This window comes from Lagenorhynchus albirostris, chromosome 20 (assembly GCF_949774975.1).
Source record: "Lagenorhynchus albirostris chromosome 20, mLagAlb1.1, whole genome shotgun sequence".
Taxonomy (NCBI): domain Eukaryota; kingdom Metazoa; phylum Chordata; class Mammalia; order Artiodactyla; family Delphinidae; genus Lagenorhynchus; species Lagenorhynchus albirostris.
In genome coordinates, this window is record NC_083114.1 from 20835694 (window position 1) to 20862048 (window position 26355).

The 26355-nt window shown below is 41.8% G+C and overlaps 1 protein-coding gene and 1 long non-coding RNA gene across 3 annotated transcripts; one reads left to right on the forward strand and one right to left on the reverse strand.

Moving 5' to 3' along the window:
* Positions 1-2453: 2453 nt before the first annotated feature.
* LOC132510803 (uncharacterized) lies at positions 2454-18682 on the forward strand. Of its 2 annotated transcripts, XR_009537434.1 has the most exons (4): positions 2454-2759; positions 4101-4164; positions 12987-13149; positions 16232-18682. It is a non-coding gene; the product is annotated as an uncharacterized LOC132510803 (long non-coding RNA). The 2 variants fall into 2 exon arrangements; XR_009537433.1 differs by lacking the exon at positions 4101-4164 and having other exon boundaries at positions 2456-2759.
* Positions 15713-22997, reverse strand: LOC132510802 (protein SLFN14-like). Its single transcript, XM_060133191.1, has 4 exons — positions 21938-22997; positions 20371-20499; positions 18755-19469; positions 15713-16547 (listed from the first exon to the last, which is right to left on the reverse strand). The coding sequence occupies exons 1-4, from the start codon at positions 22995-22997 to the stop codon at positions 15713-15715; spliced, it is 2739 nt and encodes a 912-aa protein (XP_059989174.1).
* Between the last annotated feature and the right edge of the window lie 3358 nt (positions 22998-26355).

Below are 26355 nucleotides of genomic sequence, written 5' to 3' on the forward strand. Positions count from 1 at the left end.
GACTTTTTAGATACAACTCCAAAAGCATGATTCATGAAAAGAACTGATACGTTGGACTTCATTAAAATTATAAACTTCTGCTCTGCAAAAGACACTGAAGAAAATGATAAGGTAAGCCACAGGCTGGGAGAAAATTTCTTTAAAACATATATCTAATAAAGGATTGGTATCCAAAACATACAAAGAACTCTTAAAACTCATCAATAAAACAAACAACCCAATTTTTTAAATGGGTAAAATATCTGAACAGACACCTCACCAAGAAGATATACAGATGGGAGAGTTCCCTGGTCGTCCAGTGGTTAGGAGTCCTCGCTTTCACTGCTATGGGCCTGGGTTCGATCCTTGGTTGGGGAACTAAGATCCTGCAAGCCATACTCACGGCCAGAAAGAAAAAAAAAAAGAAGATACACAGATGGCAAAGGAGTATGTGAAAAGATGTCCACATCATATGTCATTGGGGAATTGCAAATTAAAACAACGATGAGCTACCACAGCATACCTATTAAAATGGCTAAAATCCAAAACACTTACAACACCAAAAGTTGATGAGTATGTGGAGCAACAGGAACTCTCATTCTTTGCTGGTGGGAATGAAAAATGGTACAGCCACTTTGGAAGACAGTTTAGTTGCTTCTTACAAAATTAAACATATTGTTACCATATGATCTGGCAATAGTGTTCCTTGGTATTTACCCCAAAGAGTTGAATACCTATGTCCACAAAAACCTGCACATGAATGTTTATAGTAGCTTTGCTCATGATTACCAAAATTTGGAAGCAACCGAGATGTTTTTCAACAGATGAATAGGTAAACAATGTGTGCAAGGAGACAAGAACAGTCATTTTAGCACTGTCTGTAACACCAAATTTTGGAAATAGCCTAACTGTCCATCAATAATGAAATAAGGAAATGAAACGTGGTAATATTTGCTGAAAGGAGTATTGTGAGCCACTTGAAGAGAATAAACGAAAACACACACACAATGACACAGATATCAGAAACAAAATGTAGAGTTAAAAAATCAAGTTGCAGAAATATACATATAACATTAAACAATTTAAATAAGCTAAAAATGCACACAACAATATTACATATTATTCCTGTATGTGTGTGTGTGTAAAACAATGTGTGTTAAAAACAGAGTAAAAGAGGGCTTCCCTGGTGGCGCAGTGGTTGAGAGTCCGCCTGCCGCTGCAGGGGACACGGGTTCGTGCCCCGGTCCGGGAAGATCCCACATGCCGCAGAGCGGCTGGGCCCGTGAGCCATGGCCGCTGAGCCTGCGCGTCCGGAGCCTGTCCTCCGCAACGGGAGAGGCCACAACAGTGAGAGGCTCACGTACCGCAAAAAAAAAAAAAGTGTAAAAGATATACAGTAACTCAGAATGTTGGTTGCTTCTGAGAAAAGGAGAGAAAAATGAAACTGGAAATAGAAGGCAAAGAGAACCTCAAACTTATCTACAATATTTTACTTATTGAATTTTTTAAAAGCTTGAAGTAACTATGGCAAGATGCCAGCAGTTGTCAATTTGAGGTAATGGAGTAACAAAAATTGGGGATAACAAAAGAAGAGTTTTTTAGATTTGTTTTTTGTACTTAAAGTTTATTATTATTGCTATTATTAAACACACACACAAACACACACACACACACACACACACAGACCCAAATTGGGTTTAGCCCAGAATACAAGATTAGACAATACAAGAAAAACCATTAATAAAAAAGTCATAGGAACATTAATAGAAAGTCAAAATTATCTCAATAAATACAAACATTTGTTTGATAATATATATTTACAAAGTACTCTAGAGAAGCATTATTTAAGAAGAGTAGCAGGGGGGTATTTTAATCTTAGTTTTAAGGCAACATCACACACACACACACACACACACACACACACCCCTGAGTCTTTAATCTTGGAGTCTTTTTTCTTCACGAAATTCTTGGATTTTAATTTATTTTTTACTTGGGGTATAGTTGTTTCACAATGTTGTGTTAGTTTCTACTGTAAAGCGAAGTGAATCGGCCATATGTATACATACATCCCGTCTTTTTTGCATTTCCTTTTCATTTAGGTCTCCACAGAGCACTAAGTAGAGTTCCCTGTGCTATACAGCAGGTTCTCATTAGTTATTTATTTTATACATATTAGTGTATAATCTTAGAGTCTTAAGGTAACATCTCACACACACACACATATTAGTGTATAATCTAAGAGTCTTAAGGTAACATCACACACACACACACACACACACACGCACACCCCAAAAAAACCCGAGTCCCGCTCTCCCGCGCTCAACACGCACAAACGAGTCCTTCCCTCCCGGGCTCACTGCTCGCACTTGAGCACTCCTGCCCTTCGGCTCTGCGCCTGCGCCCTGCACCTCCCCCACCTGGCGTTTTGGTTTGTCTTTTCCTGCTTCCCCGCCCCCAACCGGAAGGGTTTCTTGAGCGTGCGTGCGCGCGCAGCTTGGGAAAAGCTAGTCTGAGAAGCAGAGCCTCTGCGTGTGGGCCCAAGGGGAAGAATGGAATGGGGAAGGGTTATGAGTCCCCGGGGCTGAGAAAATTGGAATCCACAAACAAACAAACAATCAGACCCTGGACAGAGGAGACCCACAACCTCAGACCTGGCTCTGTCTGCCCCAGGCATTATGCTATCTTGTATTTCAAAGATGAAGACTCAAACCAGAGAAGTTATGACCTGCTCAGGATTAGATGACCTTCTCTGACTTATTTCTTTTCCCCACATCAATGCTGTAAGTATACTCTCTAGTAGTTTGTCCTCATTTAATTTGGGTCTAAAAAATCATCTTACATCTATGGCTGCAGTAATAAAAACATATTTATGTTGTAAAAATGAGTATGGCAGTTGATGTCTGCAAGATACCCAGAATATCTGTAGGTGTTGCCTGTGTCTAGGAAAATAAGTATCTATTATCACAGATGATTTTTTTCCTATTATAGAGTGGTAAATTTCTCAACCATCCACTTGCTGAATTATTCCTAATTTTACATTCATTCGTGCCCTATCTCCAAAAAGATTAGAAGAAGCAACTTGTTAAAGTTGGGAAGTTGCTGTACAGTATAAACTAATACACTATTGTAAAGCAACTATACTCCAATGAAAATAAAAAAAAAATTATTCACAATAGCCAAGATGTGGAAACAACCTAATTGTCCATAAGTAGATAAAGAAAATGTGGTGTGTATATATGATGGAATATTACTCAACCATAAAAGGAAGGAAATATTGCCATTTGTGACAACATGGATGGACCTTGAGGGTATTATGCTAAGTAAAATAAGTCAGAAAGACAAATGCTGTATGATCTTACTTATATGTGGAATCTTAAAAAATGACAATAAACTGAACTCATAGAACAGATCGGTGGTTGCCAGAAGTGAGGGAAGGGAGGGTGAAATGTGTTAAGGTGGTCAAAAGGTACAAACTTCCAGTTATAAATAAGTCCTGGGATATAATGCACAGCATGGTGACTACAGTTAAGAATACTTTACTGTATATTTGAAAGTTGCTAAAAGAGTATATCTTAAAAGTTCTCATCATAAGAAAAAAATGTAACTATGTGTGGTCACAGATGTTAACTAAACTTTTTGTAGTAATCACTTTGCAATATATACATATATCAAATCATTGTGCTGTATACCTTAAAGTAATACAGTGTTACATGTCAGTTATATCTCAGTAATAATAATAAAAAGACTTAGAGAACTTTCTATTAAAAAAATAAATAAATAAAAAATAAAGTTGGGCAAGTTATTTTCCAGTGCTTTAATAAATGTTGGTAAACAAAATAACTAAATGAATTTTTGACACACTTGCAAAAAATAACCTGGAAAATCCAACTAGGTCAGAGCTTCCGGGTCAATATATTTTAAAGTTTTTTTCTGAAAATGAAAGTGTATACATTATGAAAAACAAGAAAACCCTTTCCGTAGAGATCAACCAATTGGGTACCTGACAAAGAATCCTTTGTCACAGTCACCCCTTCCCACCAAGACTCTAGCTCCTCCGTGTCCCATCTGAAAGTTTGTTTCCAGATAGTTCGTTGATCAGTCCACCTTATAACTCTCTACAGCACTGTCTCAGACCTCTGTCAGGTTGTCTGGCTGGAATCCTGCATCCCTGGCCTCAGCTAGAAGGTGAGTCCCATCTAAGGGCCAGTTCTCCTGTCTATTTCACTTAAGAAAAATGTGGGCATAACAGGTCCACCTCAGCCTCTCTTGCCTAAAGTAGATATATCTGGAAGGGTCTCTAGCCGCAGGGTGGATTTTTATCTTAGGGTTCTGTGGTCGTTTTTTCAGCCCATCTTTTCTGTTGAACAGGCATGGCTCAGGTCTCTCCAGGTAGTCTCTACCTACCTAGCGAATTAGAAGATTCCTTAGGGTCTGGGTGCTGAAAACACCTGAGTCCTGACCTGTTTGGGTGTCTGCAGCTTAACAAAAGCAAGCCCAGAAGAAATTTTTATTTCCTTAAGAAGGGAAACGAGAATGTTCCCCACCTTTTTAAACCTGGTTTCCTGAAACCAAAGGTAAACATGCTTCTGTCTTTTAGGTTTCAGTTTCTCAGAAAACTAATTAGAAGGCATTTGCCTCTTAGTGGCTGTCTTTCCAGCCTCAAGAGCCGGGGGTGGGGCTGAATATTGCCTTTCTATCAATAGAAATTTGTCCTTTTAATAAGTAGGTGAAAAGTGAGTTAGTTCTGGCTTGAAACTTTAAACTTCTTGGAGAACAAGACTACAGAAAAACCTGTTTGGATACACATCAAACTATTATTAAGGATTTCACCCTGGGGAGTAGAATTGGAAAGGAAGATGGTAAGGGGAGGAGAAATTGTTATTTTGTACATTATGCCTGTATTACTCGAGAAACGTTTAATGCAATAAGGAAAAGAAAGCAGTGCTAGAGTCAGATAGGTAATTAAGCAGTGCATCTCGTTGACCTTCTCACTGAATTTTTCTGGTAGCCTCTATAAGCCCAACAGTTGCAGTTAAATCCTGTTGAAACTGCTGCTGGGTTTCCTGTTATTGATTTGACTGCTAATACTGTTAGTATTGTTTTGATTAAGTTTCTTCTACTTACTACTTTGATCTGCAGCTTCCCTCTACAGCCTACACAAATCACAGTCCCCTGAAGCTCTTTTTTGGTTTCTTTTGGGTAGCCATCCTTATAGACTGCAAAAATTATTACAGTATAGACTTAGCAATCTTTTTTTTTTTTTTTTTTTTGCTGCACGCGGGCCTCTCACTGTTGCGGCCTACTCCCGTTGCAGAGCACAGGCTCCGGACGCACAGGTTCAGTAGCCATGGCTCACGGGCCCAGCCTCTCCGCGACATGTGGGATCTTCCCGGACCGGGGCACGAACCTGTGTCCCCTAGCATCGACAGGCGGATTCTCAACCACTGCGCCACCAGGGAAGCCCAGCAATAATTTTTAATATTGAGAAAAGGTGTCGTGCACCAAAGGGAATTGACTGGCCCTTCTCGTTCTTATTATGACTGCGAGACACCCTTCAGCAATAACCATCAGGAACCTTTGAAAAAAATAAAGGGTTATTACTTACAGGATCTGGAAATACACAGCAGACCTGGGGCCACACAGCGAGGTTGTGGGTAGAGAGAAAAAGAGAACATGCTGGCCTGGGGTTCCGCTTTCTCTGGGGTGGAGGATGGGAGCTTAGAGTTTGGCGGGCTCCCTATTGGTGAACTTGAAACATAAGGGCGGAAATTTAAAACAGGAAGAAATAAAAAAAAAGCGAAAAACAGCGACCCACGGGGAATTCCCTGGCGCTCCAGTGGTTGGGACTCAGTGTTTTCACTGCCAAGGGCTTGGGTTCAATCCCTGGTCAGGAACTAAGATCCCACAAGACGTGTGACCAAAACAGACAAAACACAGGGGCTTCTCTGGTGGCGCAGTGCTTGGGAATCCGCTTGCCGATGCAGGGGACGCGGGTTCTTCCCTCGGGGCGGCTGGGCCGGTGAGCCATGGCCGCTGAGCCTGCGCGTCCGGAGCCTGTACTCTGTGGCAGGAGAGGCTGCAGCAGTGAGACGCCCGCGTACTGCAAAAAAAAAAAAAGACAAAACACAAAGAAAGTCCAGCAACCCAAATGGTCAGTTATGAAATCAACCAAGCTCACAAAAACAAAAGAGCCTCCTCATTGCCGGGAGGTGGCTGGCAATGTGTTTAATCAAGATAGACATCTTTGAAATGAATAAGGAAAGAAAAAACGTCAACTATCAGGTTCTACACTACAACCAAATAATTAGTTCCCAGTCTTGGCTGCTCATCAGAACCTTTCAGCACACTTTTTAAAAATGCAGATTCTAAATTTTTTTTAAAAATAAAAATAAACTAAAGGGCTTCCCTGGTGGCGCAGTGGTTGAGAGTCTGCCTGCCGATGCAGGCGACACAGGTTCGTGCCCCGGTCCGGGAAGATCCCACATGCCGCGAAGCGGCTGGGCCCGTGAGCCATAGCCGCTGAGCCTGCGCGGCCGGAGCTTGTGCTCCGCAACGGGAGAGGCCACAACAGTGAGAGGCCCGCGTACCAAAAAAAAATAAATAAATAATAAAAAAAAATAAACTAAAAATTTTTTAAAAAGAGAAAAAAACAAATAAAAAAGCAGGTTCTCAGGCTTCTCCCCAGACACGATGCAGCAAACAATGAATCTGTATTTTTAAGATTCCCAGGTGATTCTATGGTCAGCCAGGTTCAGGAACTACTGGACTCCCATATTTCCTGTCTCCCATTGTTACAGTCTTTCAGCTCACTATTCATGGTGAATTGTCCTAGAAATTACTACTATTACAGACTGCCACACAAATCCAGTTTGTACCAAATCTGGTTCTAATATGGCGAGCATTATCACTTCATGACATTGCCTACATGTGGCAAACAGAGCAGGTAATAATCTGATTGCACAAAAGCAATACATCCCACAAATTGTCCCAGAGACACAGCATTTTTTAAAAAAGTTATACCTGAGACGTGTCCAGTGAGAAAAACTCAGCAGGGTCCAGGGGATGTCTTTTTGTTTTTTAGTAATTAACAATTGGATTTATTGCCATTTCTTCACATTTTTCTCTTATCTCTCTACAAGGTATCTTGGTTTATATCAGAAATGAAAATCAAAGAAGTACATATTATATATAAATAGTACATTATTAATAGTGTACATTTTTGTATAATGTTTTTATTTGGAAATAATTTCAAACTGGCAGAAAATTTGCAAGTACAGTTGTAAATAACTTTTTCTTGAATTATTCGAAAGTAAATTACTAACCTGATTTCCCATTATCCCTGAACACATTATTCTACATAACCACAAGACAGTCATCAAAGTCAGGAAATAAACACTGATATATTATTACTATCTAATCTCCAGGGCATGTCTTAACAGCCACCATTTACAGAGGATTTAGTATTAGGCCAGCATTTCATAGTACCCCTGTGTTGGGGTTCAGAGTAGGCTGCCCCAAGATATGCCACAATGGCATATTGATTATTCTGAGTGAAAACTACTTGAGAAACAGGTGGTGGGGGAAAGACTGATATTAAAAAAAACATTCTGACCACCCCACCCCCCCCCCGTTTTCCCCCAGAAAGTAGAAAAGAAATCTCCCGTGTCAAAGTATCCTCCCTATACCAGGAGATTAGAAAGTATCCTTATCACCAGTTAAGGAATTCAAGGCTAAGAAAGCCGAATAAGCAAACTCTGTTCCTTCCTGAGTCGGCTACCCCAAGCACAAACCCCTTTGTTAAATCTTCACAAATAATTGTTTCTCTGCCTAAAAATGTTATATGAACAGCCTTCTTTGGTCGCTTGGGGAGGCATTTCTATGAGACCTCTCTGCATTCTAATTAATTTTTTTTCTCCTGTTAATTTGTCTTGTGTCAATCTTCAGCTAAAAGAACTCGAGGGGTAGGGGGGAAATTTCCCCCTTCCCAACATCTCTTATACCTAGGAAGAAACTAAGCTTCAGAAAGGTTAAGTAGCAGTGTTTCATCACATGCCAGGCACTGAGAATTTAGTGGTGGTTTAATAGCTACTGTTTGTCGACACTTGGATTTTGTACCAAGCACATGGAACACAGCATTGAATCTTTATGACAACCGTCTGAGACATGGCTATATTATTATTTCCATTTTATGTAAGAAAGAGCAGTTAACCTGCCCAGATCACATTTGGGTACCTGAGGCTATATTTGAACCTTGTCACATTTGGCTCTGAAACCCACACAAGTACATGGGTACTTCCTCCAAGCTCAGTCTGATGGATGTTGTGGTCATTCCTGGGTAGCACTGTAAGTAGTGAGTGGGTGTTCTTGCTGTAATTCAGTCACAGTCTCCACCCATTTCAACAGTCAATACAACGTTTCCTAAATGATCTCCAAATTCCAGTCTTAGGCCCCTGCCCTAAAGCTGAGAGGGGCCTAGGATCTGGAATTTTAACAACCACACCAGGTGATTCTTATCAGGAAAATTTGGACAACACTGTTTAGGTAGCTTTGAATGAACAGAGTCTGTTTTACAGACCTCCTGCATTGTGTGCCTGGCAACAGGCACCCTTGAGGGAGGGCACAACCACCAATGGCAGCTTCTCACACTGACCTGTGGGGAAATGAGGGGAGAAGAATGCGTCCGTCCTAATCATGTTACTCTGTTGCTGAGTTGCCTAAAATGTCTTCACTCCACCCCTACCTCCGTATGTGATGGAGTTTGGTGAAGAGCTTCTGTATCTTTTACTTGCCCATCATCATCTTTCTTTCTGTAGGCGTGAATTCAGGTGGGTTTGGCTAAGAAATCAACTGGAACATTAGAGGATCTGCTGTGCCGGGAATCACCCCTCCTTAGGCTGTAATGTGGACAGTGTCTCAGTGGGAAACTGCAGAGTGGGAAGGGGCCTCCAGAACAACTGACCCCAACAGGATGCAAAACACAGTGTATACTATGATTACAACTTTGCTAAAATATATCTGCCGATGGACTAACACTGGAAATGAATAAGCAAAAGTGGAAGCAGCTGTATGATACAGCGGTAGGAAGGAGTTTTCTCATTCTCTACCTTTTTTTTTTTTTTTTTTGGCCATATCACACAGCTTGTGGGACCTTAGTCCTCAGACCAAGGATCAAACCTGGGCCTTCAGCAGTGAAAGCATGGAGTGCTAATCTCTGGACCACCAGGGAATTCCCTGTCATTGTCTACTTTTTTTTTTTTTAACATCTTTATTGGAGTATAATTGCTTTACAATGGTCTGTTAGTTTCTGCTTTATAACAAAGTGAATCAGCTATACATATACCTACACCCACATATCTCCTCCCTCTTCCATCTCCCTCCCACCCTCCCTATCCCACCCCTCTAGGTGGTCACAAAGCACAGAGCTCATCTCCCTGTGCTATGCAGCTGCTTCCCACTAGCTATCTGTTTTACATTTGGTAGTATATATATGTCCATGCCACTCTCTCACTTCGTCCCAGCTTACCCTTCCCCCTCCCCGTGTCCTCAAGTCCATTCTCTATGTCTGCATCTTTATTCCTGTCCTGCCCCTAGGTTCTTCAGAACCTTTGTTTTTTTTTTTAGATTCCGTATATATGTGTTAGCATACGGTATTTGTTTTTCTCTTTCTGACTTACTTCACTCTGTATGACAGACTCTAGGTCCATCCATCTCCCTACAAATAACTCAATTTCGTTTCTTTTTATGGCTGAGTAATATTCCATTGTCATTCTCTACTTTTTAATCTTTCTGTAATGTCATTATATAGATCTCATAATGAAAGATATATGTATATTTAAATAATTTTATTTTATTTATTTATTTATTTTAATTTTGGCTGTGTTGGGTCTTCGTTGCTGCACGCAGGCATTTCTCTGCGGCGAGCGGGGGCTCCTCTTCATTGTGGTGTGCGGGCTTCTCACTGCGGTGGCTTCTCTTGTTGTGGAGCACAGGCTCTAGGCACGTGGGCTTCAGTAGTCGTGGCTCGCAGGCTCTTGAGCGCAGGCTCAGTAGTTGTGGCGCACGGGCTTAGTTACTCTGCAGCATGTGGGATTTTCCCAGACCAGGGCTCAAACCCGTGTCTCCTGCACTGGCAGGCGGATTCTTAACCACTGCGCCACCAGGGAAGCCCCTATGAAAGGTATATTTTTAAAGTTTCTTACTGTAGAAATCACTTTTCCCTAAACATTTCTGTGATGTGAGTCATTTTTGTTATCATACAGATTTTGTAGAAAAGTTTTAGAAGCTAACAAGAGCCATGTTGCTTAATATCACAAATATTCCGAGTATATCCAATCCTAGTCTCCATATCAAAGCAAATAAATTACTGTTAACATGGAGACTCATGCATTTAACTTTGACGTGCAGGAAGGCAGAATAGCAAAGAGGCTAAAGTAGACTTTGGAGTCAGGCAGACATGGGTTCAGATCTTGGGTTCAGAATTTACTAGGTGGTCTCAGGAAAGGCACATTTTCCTCAACTGTAAATTAAAGCTAATCAGGGCCAAAATTTATTGAGAGCCTTCTATATGCCAGGCTTTATTTAAATATATTATTTATTTCAACCTTCATCTTTATCTAAGGCATAGGTATGAATTTTATTTCTGTTTTACAAATGAGAAAGCTGAGTCTTAAAGGGGGAAATTAACTTGCCTGAGGTCATTCAGCCGATTAAGAAATACGGTTGGAATTCAAAGCTCTGGTCAATCTGACCCTAGGAGTCAAGCTCTTAACAGGACTTTATCCTACCTTGCTTGAGGCTGCTATACATAATTCAAAGATTGAGGGGATGAGAAAAGATATAAGGTATTTAAAACATTTTGCACAGTATCTGACACATAGTAAGCACTCACTATATGTTAGCTATAATCTTAGATATCAGAGGATACAGGGATGGAGCTGTAGAGGCATTTTGATGTATTAGCCATTGACTGATGGGGTTTATTTGTCATATCTGGCTGTCTTGGAAGGGAGCCCGTGCTTCCCTCATTCCCCCCCACCCAAGACATGCTTCTTCCAAGCTGTATAATTGGGCAAAGAAGACAACTTTCCCTGATTAAAGCAGAGGTGAAGGTGGACTTTAAATGCAAATGGTCTGAGATGATTCTGAAACAATAAACAATAAAAAGAGGATGAACATAGTGGCTGTGTCCTAATTCCTCATTCTTCACTTCCATTTTAGGCTGAGAATGAAAGAAGGAACAAAATTGAAAACTGATCCCATTTATTTCAAAATCATGTCACCTCTGTCAGCTGAAGATACTGAACTAAGAGGCAGCTTGAGTCTCCTTCCGCTTGTGCATGAGGTAGATTCAGAAGGAAAACATTGTCTCTGGAACTTTTAAATGCCCATTCCATTTGAAAACGAGCAAGATAGATGTATATTTCTCCCCTCCCCCCACAAAAGGACTTTGCAAAAAGGAGGAAAATGGGGATTTTACACTAAATCTTGGGAGAAGCCAAGATGCAGCAGCCTCGGAGGGGATTTGCCAGTCCATGTTAGGAGTCCCTGACTTTGGACAGGTCAGGAATATGACCTGAGTCTGATCCTGAGCTTTGCAGAAGAAGAAATTCAGATTTTTCTAGAACGATCAGGAGGCTCTGGGAGAACTGACAGATATTAAGTATAGGAAACAGTATAGACTACTCAGCTGTTTTCACTTGCAGTGGAGGCCAATGCTTTCTAGAGTTGAGAGCTTGACCAAGGATCCTGTTAGCAAACATGAGTATTCTCGCCTTTGGAGAGTATCTTCAGAGTATTTCTACATTCTCAGAGTTGAGATGACTAAATCTATTTAAATGTTATATTTATCCAGCTTGGACACTTACTAGACATGTGCCTTTCAGAAAATTAAATTCTCTGCGCCTCAGTTTTACCATCTATGAAGTGGTGATAACATGTGTGTGGTATACCTCATATGAGTTGTTGTGAGAATGTACACAAAGCATTAGCAAATAGTAGCTGGTTGTAGTAACATCTCAGTAAATAGAAACATACGGTTATTATAAATTTTGTGCTTATTTGAAATTGAAGCTTCTTGAAAATAATTTGATGTTCAGCCTCTCCCAAACCATGGGGAAACTGAGGCAGCTCAGCTTCATAAGAAATCTAGTTTACCTCTCTGGTTCTTCCTCTTTCCATTTCATAGATGGCACAGTCTTTCTTCAAAACAAGTCCTATATGGGAATTCCCTGGCGGTCCAGTGGTTAGGATTCCGCACTTCCACTGCAGGGGGCGTGGATTCGCTCCCTGGTAGGGGGAACTAAGATTCTGCAAGCTACGCAGTGCGGCCAAAAAAAAGAGTTCTATTGATGATTAGAGGTATCCTGCCTTTTCTTTTCTCTGGGATAACACCCTACATTGGTTTCAAGTGATGAGAGCTTTTTATTTACATATAATGTTAAGGTTACATAATTCATGTTCCCATCTGTAATTTTCCAAGTTAGATTCCTCCTCTGAGGTTCTGGGTTATGGTGATGGGCCTTGGTTTTACTCTGCATGCAGACAGCGTGCTCTGAGCCACCTGTTTCTGAGATGCCAGTGCCTCTTTTGTCATCAAAACCTGGTCAGCATTTTGTTCTCTTGTTTAAGGCAACAAATCTGAATGTTGTTATGTACAGTACGAATAAGGTGAATCTTTTATCAAGGTCACCTTTTTGAGCCAGTCATCTCACCTCTGGGGATTCATAAATATACCAAGGAAAGAAAAGGTCATATGCCTGAGTAGAGTATGTGCCTGGCTTGATTTTAATAGTGTAAAATTGCTAGTTACCCAAATTATTAGGAGGATGATTACTGAAATTTTGTATAATCTTCTGGGATATTGTGCAACCATTAAAAATGATCATTTTGAAGACTACACTACAACATGGGGAAATGCCTGCATTAGTCAGCTACTGCTGCAAAACAAACAACAAGCTTAGAATCTCAGTCATACAATAAGTCTTTTTCTCTCACTTCTGCATTTGCAGGTCAGCTGGATTTTGGCTAATCTTGTCGGGATCAGTGGAACTTGGCTCCAGCCATGAGTTGAGTTCACATCTCTCATTCCTCCGTGACTAGTGGGCTGCCCAAGACATCATCTTCACAAGGTGGTAGCAGAAGCCCAAGAGAGCAGACCCAGCACTGAAATGGGTAAAGCCTCTGTACACATCACAACTACTAACATTTCATTGGCTAAATAAAGTCATACAGCCAAGCTGACATCAAGGGGGTGGAAAATATACTCCAGCTGTAATCTCAGGAACTACACATGGTATAGGTGTAGGGAGTGATGAAGTACTGGGAAGAATTATACAGTCTACAACAGTGCCTCACAAAAAGATTACATGGAAAAAACACATGCACAGGATATAAAATTGATTGTACAACTTGATCATAACTATGTAAAAATATTTTTTGCAAGTCAACAAAGAATAGAAATAAATAAGCAAAAATGAAAAAAATCATGACTGGATAACAAGTGGCTAAGAACTGTTTATTTTGCCTCTCTCCATTTCTCAAACTTACATAATATAGTACCTTTCTTTTTTAAAGTAAGTTTTAGAAGCTTCTCACAGCAGGCATGTTATTTCACCAAACAAATTGTTTTATCTATTATATTAAGGGTCTGTAGGAAAAATGTAGAATTCTAAGCACATTCAAGTTAGCCATTTATTCTTAGTCTCCACCAGTTCCTAATCTCAAACTCAAATCTAACAAACTTCCATCAACATGGACCTTTAGCTGTTGCCTAAAAACAGTTTAAATTCCTTTATTCTCTTATTCTCCATTATGGCAGTGTTAATTATTCTCCACACTGACCTCTTTGAAGTCTCCAAAATTAGATATTCATTCTATTGGCTAGAAGCATTGTCCTAGTAGATTCTGATTTTCTGAAAGCAGCAAGTCCATTCAGTAAATAATTACTGAGCACCTGCCATGTTCAAGGTGCTGCACTAGTTACTTTCAGGGAAATAATAAAGATGTGTAAGTGCCATCCTTACTGTCAGGGGTCTCACAGTCTAATGGGAAGAGAAATCTGTACACATACATTTGGGGCCAGAAAGAACAGACTAGAAGAAAGATTCATGAGTTCTCAACCCTGGTGGCACATTGGAATCATCCGGACAACTTTTATTTATTTATTTATGGCTGCATTGGGTCTTCGTTGCTGCGTGTGGGCTTTCTCTAGTGGTGGAGAGCAGGGGCTACTCTTTGTTGCGGTGCGCGGGCTTCTCATTTCGGTGGCTTCTTGTTACGGAGCATGGGCTCTAGGCTTGCGGGCTTCAGTAGTTGTGGCATGTGGGCTCAGTAGTTGTGGCTCACAGTCTCTCGAGCACAGGCTCAGTAGTTGTGGCACACGGGCTTAGTTGCTCCACAGCATGTGGGATCTTCCCGGACCAGGGCTTGACCCCATGTCCCCTGCATTGGCAGGCGGATTCTTAACCACTGCGCTGTCAGGGAAGTCCCTGGACAACTTTTAATAAATACCGTTGCCCAGGCCCATGCCCAGAGATGCTGATTTAACTGGTCTCGTTTCTGGCCTGATCACTGCTATTTTTTAAAGCTCCCCAGATGGTTATAATGAGCAGCCAGTGTTGAGAACTACTGGATTAGGCCTTCTACTTTGAGCCCGACCAAACTGTCTGCATAGAACTGACAAAGACTCTCAAATGCAATATTTAAAACAATTAATTTGTTTTAAAAAATCAATTATTTTATCAAAAATTATACAATGTATGCAAATAGTTCAAAGTCAAATGGCACTGAGGCTTACGACTAAAATTTAGCAGACCCCTGTTCTCTCCATTCCCTCAATCCTCCTCCACTTTTGACTCTTTATTTTTAGAGAATTCACACATTTCCCATTCTCCGAATGTTAACACGCTGGTATCTTTTGCTTCATCAAAAACTAACTAATTGCTGAACTTTATTTTCTCCCATCTAAAAGTACCCTTAAAGCCCCCAAGGAAAGGTAAAAATGATGAAATATCAGGTAGCTGGAGCAACAGGAGTAAGTGGGGAGGTTCTTCTGTTCAATCCAGTATCAGGAGAGCCGACCACTAGGTTCAGATGGCTGGCTTGGGGGCCTGAGCAGTTCAGAGAGGCAGCTAAGAGCACTTTTCCAAGCCCTGCCTGCTCTTCCACCTCTTGGAAAGATGATGGGCTTTATCTGAAATTATAACCAAAAAGAATATTTCCTCACTTTCTCCTGGATTTGTGCCTGGAGGGCACCCTACCCCATCCCCAAAATAGGCCAGCAAGGCTGGGGTGCGTTAGAAACACTGGGAGATAGAGGTATAATAAAGGATGCATTAGGACAGTAAGTCAGGGTGTATCCTGGAAAGCCTTGAAAATTAGTTTGGTTTGACTGCGGGGACTCCCTGGGGATACATTAGCAGGGATGTCACAAAGTCAGTTCTGTATTTGAGGAGGACTTCTGTGGTTGACAAGATGGAAGCTGGATTGGACTAGAAAAACCAGAGGCAAGGCACCAGTGATAAGTACCAGGGAAGAGGTGGAGTGGAGTGGGAAAAGGACAGTGACACTGCAAACAGACTGAAAGGCCCAGTCCCAAGAGATGTTTCTGTGGCTCCATGCTATTCTGACTGTGCCTTGATTTCCTCACTTGTAACACATGAAAAGGCATAGCTGCCACCTGCCTGGGAGCAGGGACTCTGCTCTTTCTCCCTTCCTGTACTGTTTGAAATAATTTTCAGAAGGTTGCCCTCTTTTCATAAAGCAGGTAAAGGTGTTTAATGGCTCTCGAGGCAAAACAGAGCTTATGAACTTCCTCTGACAGGGCATATTCCGGACTGAGCCCAAACACAATATTCCTCTCCAGGCCTGAAAACTGCTGAATACTGTCTAAAATGATGTGACCATCCAAAACACCAGAGACCTGGCTGAACACGACCTTCACTGCTCCGTGGGTCTCAAATAATTCCATCGCTCTTAGTAGTGCAAGCTCATAGCGTCCTCTGTCCTCCCCTCTCCTGCACAGAATTGCTATATCTTTGGGCAGATATCCACATTGGAACAGGTTGTGACATCTTTCTGCCACGTGTTTTGCAATTTCTTCTGTGGTCAGGTTCGTCTCTGTCTCACACACCCCAGGCAGAGCCTGAGCGCACATTGCTTCCTCATAGGCAGCTTCCCTAAATGATGCCAATGTGTCTGGAGACACGTTGGGGTGAGGATTTTCTTTGATCCTCTTCATTTCTTCTTTCATCAGCATCGCTATGTCCAGAGCACAGTGGATCCCATTGGTGATTGTTTTTCGAGGAAACTGAGCAGATGGAGGGGGAAGGCCATTGATATCTGCATGACGGACTTGGAAAGGGTCCAGAAAAAGCCAGAGAATCCCGTGGTGAAGATTTTCACTTCCGGCGCCCCTCACCTTTGGATGGGTGATGCTCCTAGCCTTCATGTACCAGTCACCATATTTACTGCAGAAATTCTCAGTCTCATCCATCACTATGTGTCTGATCTTTGAGAACTCCCCTTGCATGAAGGTTTTCCGGGTCACAGCTTGGCAGGTGGTTTGCTGGCTGTAAGGATGAAGGAGAAAATAGGGCTTCAGCCATATAAACAAAGGAAATACCATGCATTTATTATTCTCTGGATTAGCATTAGAGACTGGTTCTCATCTGGAGACTGATTCACTGATTCAATAACTACAAAAATGCTCTACTTACAAGTTACCTGATAGACAGAATACATAATTGCAAACCCTACTCTTTGGGGTTATTAAGTTGAATCTGCATGCGATACTTTTGAAATGAACCCAGGTAGGAGATTTTATTATTTCTACCATAGTCCATTTCTGCTGCTTGACAATCCCTGAAGGTAAATTCCTTACATCTAAAGGAAATATCAAAAGGAATTTACACTTGTTACTACTATTTCTTTACTTTCTGTCTTTTTTAGAGCTGGAGAACAGTCACCTAGAGGCATATCATAATTTTCGTATGCAAAAGAGGTATGGGCTCATACAAGTTCCTCTAAAGAAAATCCTATTTCCCCACTTACTTGTAGTACAAAAGCAGAAGCCTCTTTAGATTTTGGTAAGGAAAACATTAAGAGGTTGCTGAGTTCCATGACATGTCAAGTAGGGTACCAAGTCTGCAGGGTCTTTGCCTCTATGGAGCTACCAATCCTACTTACTTAGCTCAATTTTCCTTTATAGTATGTTTTAGCATACGTGTGTGTGTGTGTGTGTGTGTGTGTGTGTATACTTTTTTTCTTAAAAACAAACTTGGTTGTTTCTTGCCACCTCTAATTTGGAATCAAGTCATATCACCCATCCCTGCAGATGTGGGACTGCATGTGCAGTCCCTGGGGCTTTACTCCCTATGTCCTGAATCATAACTATTCACGTTCCTCTCTTCCAGCTTGGACTCTGTAGACTTCTTGAAGAAAAGCATTGATTCTTAGTCATCTCCGTAACCCACTCACATTAAGTTCATAGATGTTTGTTGAATTGAATTTGTCTTTTGACTGGGGATATTTAAAAACTTATACCTGGGGCTTCCCTGGTGGCGCAGTGGTTGAGAGTCCGCCTGCCGATGCAGGGGACACGGGTTCATGCCCCGGTCTGGGAAGATCCCACATACTGCGGAGCGGCTGGGCCGGTGAGCCATGGCCACTGAGCCTGCGCGTCCAGAGCCTGTGCTCCGCAAAGGGAGAGGCCACAACAGTGAGAGGCCCACGTACCGCAAAAAAAAAAAAAAAAAAAACCTTATACCTGTAAAGCGTAATAAAGAACGTAGCCTTTAACACAGTTTACAAGATCCTTCATAGTCTGGCATCTGCCTCCTTTGCAAGTTCATCATCTGTCGCATACCCACAGTCCCTCATGGCTCCAGACAGACCTACCATTATAATTCTCTAATCTCCATGCCTTTGCACTTGCTGTGCCCTTTGCCTTTATTCACTTCTCCTACTCACTTCTTAAGAAGGAAGTCAAGATCTCCTTCACTGGGGAGTATTTGCTGACCAATATCCAGCCCAAGTTAAGCATATCTTTAGTATCATAATAGTTACACAACACTCCCATTGCTTATTTTTCTCTTTGTCTCTCTTATTGGGCTTTACGGCAAGGTCTGCAATATGTTTTTCTCCTCTAACACTAAATGTACACAGTACCTAGCATATAAACAGTGTTCAAAAAGATTAGTTGAATAAATAAGCAAGTCAAAATTAAAAGCCCTCAGTTGCTGGATTGACTAACAACCAATTTCTTTTACTAAATCGAAAGCTAAAGATTTAAATCAGAAGCAAATGTGCATGTTTTCTAAAATTATTGACTCAGAACAAGTCAAACAAGTAAAAATATTTTATAAACGAAATAAATGGTATTTAAATTCAAGTTCCCATTAGGTGTAATGTCTAATTGACTGAAAGACCCTATGACTTTAAAGCACTAAATATCAAGCAAAAAGTATATGTGAAACAAGATAGGTTCGTTTCAACCTTTCTTAAATTTAAGGCCATAGATTGTGGGGGGAAAATGTTTCTAGTTATATAAACTTAAAGTTATGCATATGTAGCTAATTTCTAATGAGATGTTTAAGCCTGAACATTGCAAAGTGCCGTTTTCTAGCTCAACTACTTGATCACTTGCAAATGTGTATATAGTTTGGGCTCTTGTCCATATGCAGCAAAGGCATTGCAAAATCTTAAACTAAAGACACAAATTACTTGTGTGATACTGTTGAAAGACTGATTAAATGTGTTTAGTTAGTGAAACTCTTACATCACAAAATCCTTTAAGGCGTCACTTTCACAAACGTAGAGGATCTCTTTGGGCTTGCAGTGGAACAAGTCCTTAATTTTCTCCATGATCTTTATGGCCAGGGCAGTCTTCCTGGTTCCTGGAAAGCAGTGGAGGAACAATTCTCGTGTCTCCTGAAGGCTCTCTGAAAGCAGCTCACACTGCTCTGCTACAAGCAAATTGAAATATTCACAGCCCAGCTGGTCACTCAGAAGAGATCGAGAGCAGAGTGAGACCATGATAAGGGCCTGCAACAAATTTTCCATTTCATCCTCATCAGCAAGCCTGTAGGCTCGGGGATAGTGCATGGGGATTTCACGTGGTCTACACTGTGTGCTGGGCAGGTATATCAGCCTTGGGATGACACACAGTTTCCCTGTGTAACCACCAACAGTTCCCAGTTTCTGCTTTAATTGACGAGCAGTGTTCCGGGCGTACATAAGCCCCCCAATCCACGTGGGGTCTGTTAAGATTGTATAGAGTACAAGGGGGCTGTTTACTGCTATTAGGAGAGCATCACACAGGACATTCTGCTCCTTCCTGAAGCCAATGTCACTAGCCCAGCTTTTGGAAAATATCACAAACCCCTGAGAACAAGGATATATCTGTGTCTTCATTAATTTCTCCAGTCCTTTATGATCTGAGAAGAGCTTCTTACAGAGGGATTCTGGTTTAAATTGTATCTCTTCCTGTGTCACTGAAAGTGCAAGGAATAGAAGTTACTAAAATTTCCAAAGGATATTTAAGTATTCCTGCAACATCGTAAGAAGAGATGAGCCTAGCCATGGAACTATGGGTTTCCTTGTCTGCAAAGAAAGCATCTCCTCTTCACAGGCCAGGGCTGAGAAGTCACTGTTTCTGGCAGCTCTCATACAGGGGAAGGCAATCAGGGAGGGGTCTTCACAGAACAGCCTTCTAGCACTCTGTCCTCAACCCCAAATGGTCCAGTAGTACTAGGAAGGTATTCCTTCCTGTTAAGGGTGTGTGTGTGTGTGTGTGAGAGAGAGAGAGACAGAGAGACAGAGACAGAGACAGATACAGAACCTGATGCTTTTGGGAAACTAAGAACTTTCCTTTTCCTGTGGCAATTTTGCCCCCATGGGATATTTGGCAGTATCTGGAAATGTTTTGATTTTTCATAGCTGGAGAGGTGCCACTGGCATCTAGTGGCTAGAGGCCAGGAATGCGGCCAAACATCCTACAATTCTCAGGGCAGCCTCCCTAACAAAGAATTATCTGATCTAAATATCAATAGGGTCAAGACTGAGAAACTCTGCCTTAGGAAGAGTCTAGGTGACCCCAAGGCTCACCTCCTTCTACCTTGGAAAGCCAGGGGGCAGCTCTTTCAAATGTATTCTCTCATATTTGGAGAACAAAAGCCATCTGTGACTGGAAGCCCAAAACACACAGAGGTGTAGGGTGGATTTGATGACTGAAATCAAGAATTCGCCATGTATATTAATTCAGGACAATTGTATCTGCTAAGCACTACATTTGATCTTCTCTAAGGAGAAAGGCTTGGATGAATTGCTACCAATTCCTCCCAACTTAATTTTAGAAAATAAATAATCCCCTCAGCTGAAATCAAGAAGGAATACCTGGAAACAAGCGTTGTTGTAGAGCCCCCTTAAATTCCAGGACTTTGATGGGAGATGACGGGCTTCTTTGTGTAGATGAAGCTGGTGAAATCAGGTGAAGGCTGTAGTCTGCGGCCAAATTGGAAGGAGCTAAACAAATCCATGGAGAGTTGTTTCAGATGAAAAAAAAAAAGTTAAAGAATGTTTCTATTGCTCTTCCTACTGTTGACATATGGTGTGTGTCATGCCTGAGCTGTTCTCATTCTTTCTATGCCTCAAACAGTTCACATATGTTAGGAAAAGAGGTCTGGGACTCCTGTAGGGCCATGCATCATCTAAGTCACCTGTGACTTATCTTGGGCAAGTCATTTCACCTCTCTCCTGCAAGGGTGAGCAGGTGATCCCTAAGGTTCCTTCCAACTCTAATATTCTGGTTCCAGGTCACCTCTAAGAAGAAAAGGCTTCCAGTAGTGGTGGTAGTGGTGGTGGTAGGGTGGTGTCAGAAAAAGTAGGCACAGTATTTTAAAAATATTATTATAGTTGTTAAAGTCCCCCCCACCCCAAAGTTTAGATGGAATGGAAAGTAGTAGGATCTCTAGTTTGGGGTTTATGTGTGTGTGTGTGTATGTGTGTGTGTGTGTGTGTGTCAATAAAATCACTGAAGGCTTGATCTGAGCTTCTTTTATCAAATCTGGAACTTACTGACCATGAAGGCAAACCGATAAACTTCATTCAGCCCGTTAAGTCCTTTATGGATTGATGTGAAATCACCAGGGCTGATGCTCAGCAAAACTGTAAGGAAGTGAAAACACAAGAAATCCTCCTCCCCCACCACCATCCCCTCCCCAGCACCTTTTTTTTTTTTTTTTTTTTTTTTTTTTAGGTATGTGGGCCTTTCACTGTTGTGCCTTCTCCCATTGTGGAGCAGAGGCTCTAGACGTGCAGGTTCAACGGCCATGGCTCACAGGCCCAACCGCTCTGAGGCATGTGGGATCCTGGACCGGAGCGCGAACCCGTGTCCTCTGCATCGGCAGGCCGACTCTCAACCACTGTGCCATGAGGGAGGCCCGTACCTGGCACCTTCTTTTGCGTTAAGTTTTTCTCCACTTGGTGGTGCCCTCAGCCTAGTGGTTCAAGGTACTGGCTCCTAATGTTACTGAAACAATTCAAATTTGTCAACAAGTTTCCCTTGAAAGAATTAGTGGAGAGTCTTTCTTAAACAACATTTCTCTGAAATATCATCTTTAGAGAGAGACTATTGATGAATGTTTTAGACTAAGACTATCAGCCTGCAATTTTTTTTTCAGCAGACCTTTACAGTGCATAAAAAGGAACTTTCATGAATTCATGGCTGATGGCATACTATAACTTTCCCCAAAGAGATGAAAATCCAAGCATTTCTTGACCTCACACAGTTCATATTCTGAGTCTTTGGAACTAAAAATGTTAGAAAATAACACTTTAATAGAAGATTTGTAAGCAAAACCAGCTTTCTATTCTCTAACCAAAATATTGACCAAATACCCAAAAGAAGGCAGAGAAGGGGCTCCTCCCTGCTGACTGGACAATGACGTCTTGTCTGCTTTACCTGATTGAATATCCAGCATCATGGCTACCCACTGCTCAGCCGTCAGCCTTGTGACAGAATTGTCCCTGATGACCCAGGAATCTGGGGCCTCTGTGAATACTACACAGCAGAAGGGCTCCACGTGTACCACACAGACATGACCATACAGGACATCTTTTTGGTACACATTCAAGATTTTGGTAGTGAAATTCACCTTTGGCTTCTCACAGCAGAAGTGGAATGTAGGCAATTTTTCTATGCAGTTTTCTATTTCTTTTTTTAATAATTCAGGGTTCACTTTTTCTCTCTTACATCCAAACACTTCTTTGCTCTTATCATCCACCCCGATAATTAGGTATCCCCCATGGGTGTTGGCAAATGCAGAAACATAATGGGGCAGCATTTCTTTAATCCGAGGGATGATCTTTTTGGTGGTGAACCTTTTAAGCTCGACATGTGTGGATTCACTGAAGTCGAGTTTCTCCTTATAGATGAGTTTATCTTTTTTAACAAATTCTGAGGCACACATCCTCATATCTTCCTCTTCCTGAATGTATTTGTCAAGAGCTTTCTGAGAATGCAGCTCCTGCACCTTTGATCTTCCTCTTTGAGCTCTGGACTGCTTCTCTCGGAGGAGCTCCAGAGCACTGCTGGCACTCAAGTTGACGGTGGAAGTCACAGCTCTCTGAAATAAATTGGAGCGCAAGCTGCAAATCCTTAGCGGGAGGCTGAAGACATCTGGGCTCCAGGACTTCACAAAAATCATAAGATTGTGCCCCTGCTGCATGTAGTCAAGGTATTTCTGTGAACCTGAAGGAAGGAGCTTTTGAAAAGAAGTTTCCAGGTCCTGTCCCAGCCCATGGAATCGGTAACTGTAGGTTTTATCATCAATCTCTGCTTTGATCACACCCCCTCCAGAATTTAACAGTGCACATGTCGCTTGGATGATTTTAGAATTCTCAGTTCTTTTCAAATAGCTATTGGTCATCTTCTTCCTTTTTTCTTCTCCAAGAGTGACTTTGCCCACTTCTACAATTATCTCAGGATAGAGCATTTCCGTATCCATCTTGAGACTCTCCATCTCAGCAGCCCTTCTGTGCCCCAAACAATGACAGAAAGGGGTTCCAATAAATAATTAGGACAGAAATGTTGCTTCTACGTTAACAAGAATTACAGAGATTACAAAATTTTCTTCAAAGCTTTAGATTATTGGAGATACATTTTAACATTGGAAATCATCTTTGATATTACTGTTTTCTCACAACTTTGCCAAGAACTTTAGCCTTCACAGCATGAACAGGAATAGATAAACTGAATGCTTAATATTTTACCATAATGGAAAAATTGCTGAACTTTTAGCCATTTTTCATTTAAAATCAGGAAGCACCAACAGTGAGCCCAGATATAAGGTTGGCACAGGAGCCAAAGCAAATTACACAGAAGTAGTAGTTGCCATCAGAAGATGCCCCTATTTATAATTCAGAGGGGAAAGAAGAGAAGACAACAAACCAAGGGAGTATAGCTTTGGAGTATATTTGATGTAGAAGATCTGGCTATAAAAACAAGCATAAAACTTGGTATTCTTTTTTTTTTTTTTTTTTGCAGTATGCGGGCCTCTCACTGTCGCGGCCTCTCCCACCCAGCCTTTCCGCAGCATGTGGGATCTTCCCGGACCGGGGCACGAACCTTTGTCCCCTGCATCGGCAGGCGGACTCTCAACCACTGCGCCACCAGGGAAGCCCAAACTTGGTATTCTTTATGTGCTATTTTATACATTTAAAAAAGTCTTATTCTACTCCTGAAAGAATAACAATTGATACCAAATGCAGAAATCTTTTAAGCTCTTCAGGCATTCTTCTGAAAGTACATTTCTTATTCAGTGGGATGCAGGAACAGGAGTTTTCCATCCCTCCTAATAGTTCTGCCTGTGCTGTGGGAACCCCTAAGACTGGGGAATGGACATGAGCCTTTGAGACATAGATATTAAACTGTGGTCAACCTCCTTCTGCTTCCCAGACCAGAAAACAGGCACCTACATTGAAGTTAGCACCCGGGAAGCAGATGGTTCAGAGACAGCCCCCTTAGTCTTTGTTAACTGCAAAATAAAATATTTACTAACCCAAACCCAAATTCTTCCTCTAGAAGAAGGGAACCCATTTTTTTTTCTGTGTGATCTCTGCTAAGCAGAGGCCAGGTGGGTGTTGTTTATATCCACCAGAAGGGAAAAAAGCAGGCATCCAGCAGGATGGGTCCTCTCCTCTGCTGTTAGCTTGCCTTGGTTGCCTTCTCACTTCCTCCAGGCAAACCAAAATCAACCTGATGAATTGTTTTTTCATAGGTGAGCATCTCCTATAGGCAAATGTAAATGTTTGGCTCTTAGAGAAATTTCTGATAAGTTTCTATTATATCATAGAATCACAGAAGTGTTGGAAGGGACTTTAAAGATCTGGTCCAACCATCTACCTTAAATACTCTCTGTAACAGGGGTCCCCAACCCCTGGGCTGCGGCCTGTTAGGAACAGGGCCGCACAGCAGGAGGTGAGCGGCGGCGAGCTAGGGAAGCTTCATCTGCCGCTCCCTATAGCTCCCCATCACTCGCATTACTGCCCGAACCACCCCCTGCCCCTCCCCTTCCCCCCTCCCCAGTCTGTGGAAAAATTGTCTTCCATGAAACCGGTCCCTGGTGCCAAAAATGTTGGGGACCAATGCTCTATAATACTAGCAACTCTGAACAAATTGCTTTCCAGCAACTGCTTGAACACCTCCAATAACAACGAACTCATTATCTCTCAAATTAGTCCCCGTCTATTTTCTGACAGCTCTGTTAGAAATAGCTTCCTGGGCTTCCCTGGTGGCGCAGTGGTTGAGAATCCGCCTGCAGATGCAGGGGACGCCCCGGTCCGGGAAGATCCCACATGCCGCGGAGCGGCTGGGCCCGTGAGCCATGGCCGCTGGGCCTGCGCGTTCGGAGCCTGTGCTCCGCAACGGGAGGGGCACAGCAGTGAGAGGCCCGCGTACCGTAAAAAGAAAAAAAAAAGAAATAGCTTCCTTATTTTCAGCTATAATTTGTCTCCCTATAACTTCCACCTGCTGGGACTCACAAACAAATCTAATTGCTTTTGAACTAGCAGAACTATACTCTCATGACTCCCAAGGCTCATTGATGTTACTTGGTTGCTGATGACAACCATGATAGATACAAAGTTTTCTGAGAGTCTAGCTCCATATGAACATCTGCTCCACATTTCCCCAAACTTCTCACTCATTCTCCTTTACAAGTTGCTCCTGAGCTATGATTTTACTAAGCTCTTCATGCTCTCAGACATAAACTGAGAGGAATAAGATTTTAAAAAAACTTTTTTTTTTTTTTACCTGATGCTCTTGCTTTTCCTCTTGTTGCTTCAGTTCCACATCTGGCTTTGGTCTGAATGTTTGCCTTCTGTCACAGCCCCTGTTGCCCTTTGATATCAGCCTGGGAGGAGCAGGAACTCTGCCAGACTCCCCTAGTCTTCATAACATTGACCCCTGAGGAAGGCTGATAAGGACTCAAAAAAAGCCTATGACAGGGCAGATTGGCAGGCCAGGGTCTGACCTCTGGGAGAGAATGAAGTATTAGTGGGGAAATTCAGGGGTTTTCAAGTGAGAGGCCAAAGCTAAAACGTCCCTCCTCTAAAGGGCTGAGTGTTATTTCTATACATCATACAAGCATCTCCTGTCACAGTTAATTTCATTTCATTTCAAAGCTCTACGTTTATTTTAGATTAAGCTGTCCTGTACATATCTATTATGAACAATATTAACCTATTCTATCACCTTCCAAATCGTTTGTCCTATTCTATTCACTTTTATTCTCTTTTTCCTACTTTTCCTCTTTGTTGGACACAAGACCCAGCCTAGAAAAATACTCTTTGGTGAAGGTTTGGCTACCCCTGGGTGAGAGGATTACAGATGATTTTTCATTGAATTTCTTTTCCTTTCCTTTTTTTCTTTAACTTTTCTGTATTTTCTAAATGGTCTACAATGAACATCAATTGTTTGCGTAATTAAAAAAAACAATTAAGTGAAAAAAAATAAACAGGTAAGAGACAGTTATCTCTTGTGGGGATGCTGGTTAAACTGGAACAAGTGAATATTGCCCAGCAATTATTGATGATGATGATGATGATGAACCTATAAACGTTAACTTACAAGGACAAAGGGTCTTTGCAGATGTGATTAAGAAAGGATGTTGAGATGAGGAAATTATTCTGGATTATCCATGTGGGTCCTAAATCCAATCACAAGTGTTCTCATAAGAATTTAGTAGAGGGACTTCCCTGGCGGTCCAGTGGTTAAGACTTCGCCTTCCAATGCAGGGGGTGTGGGTTCGATCCCTGGTCAGGGAGCTAAGACCCCACATGCCTCGCAGCCAAAAAACCAAAAACAAAACAGAAGCAATA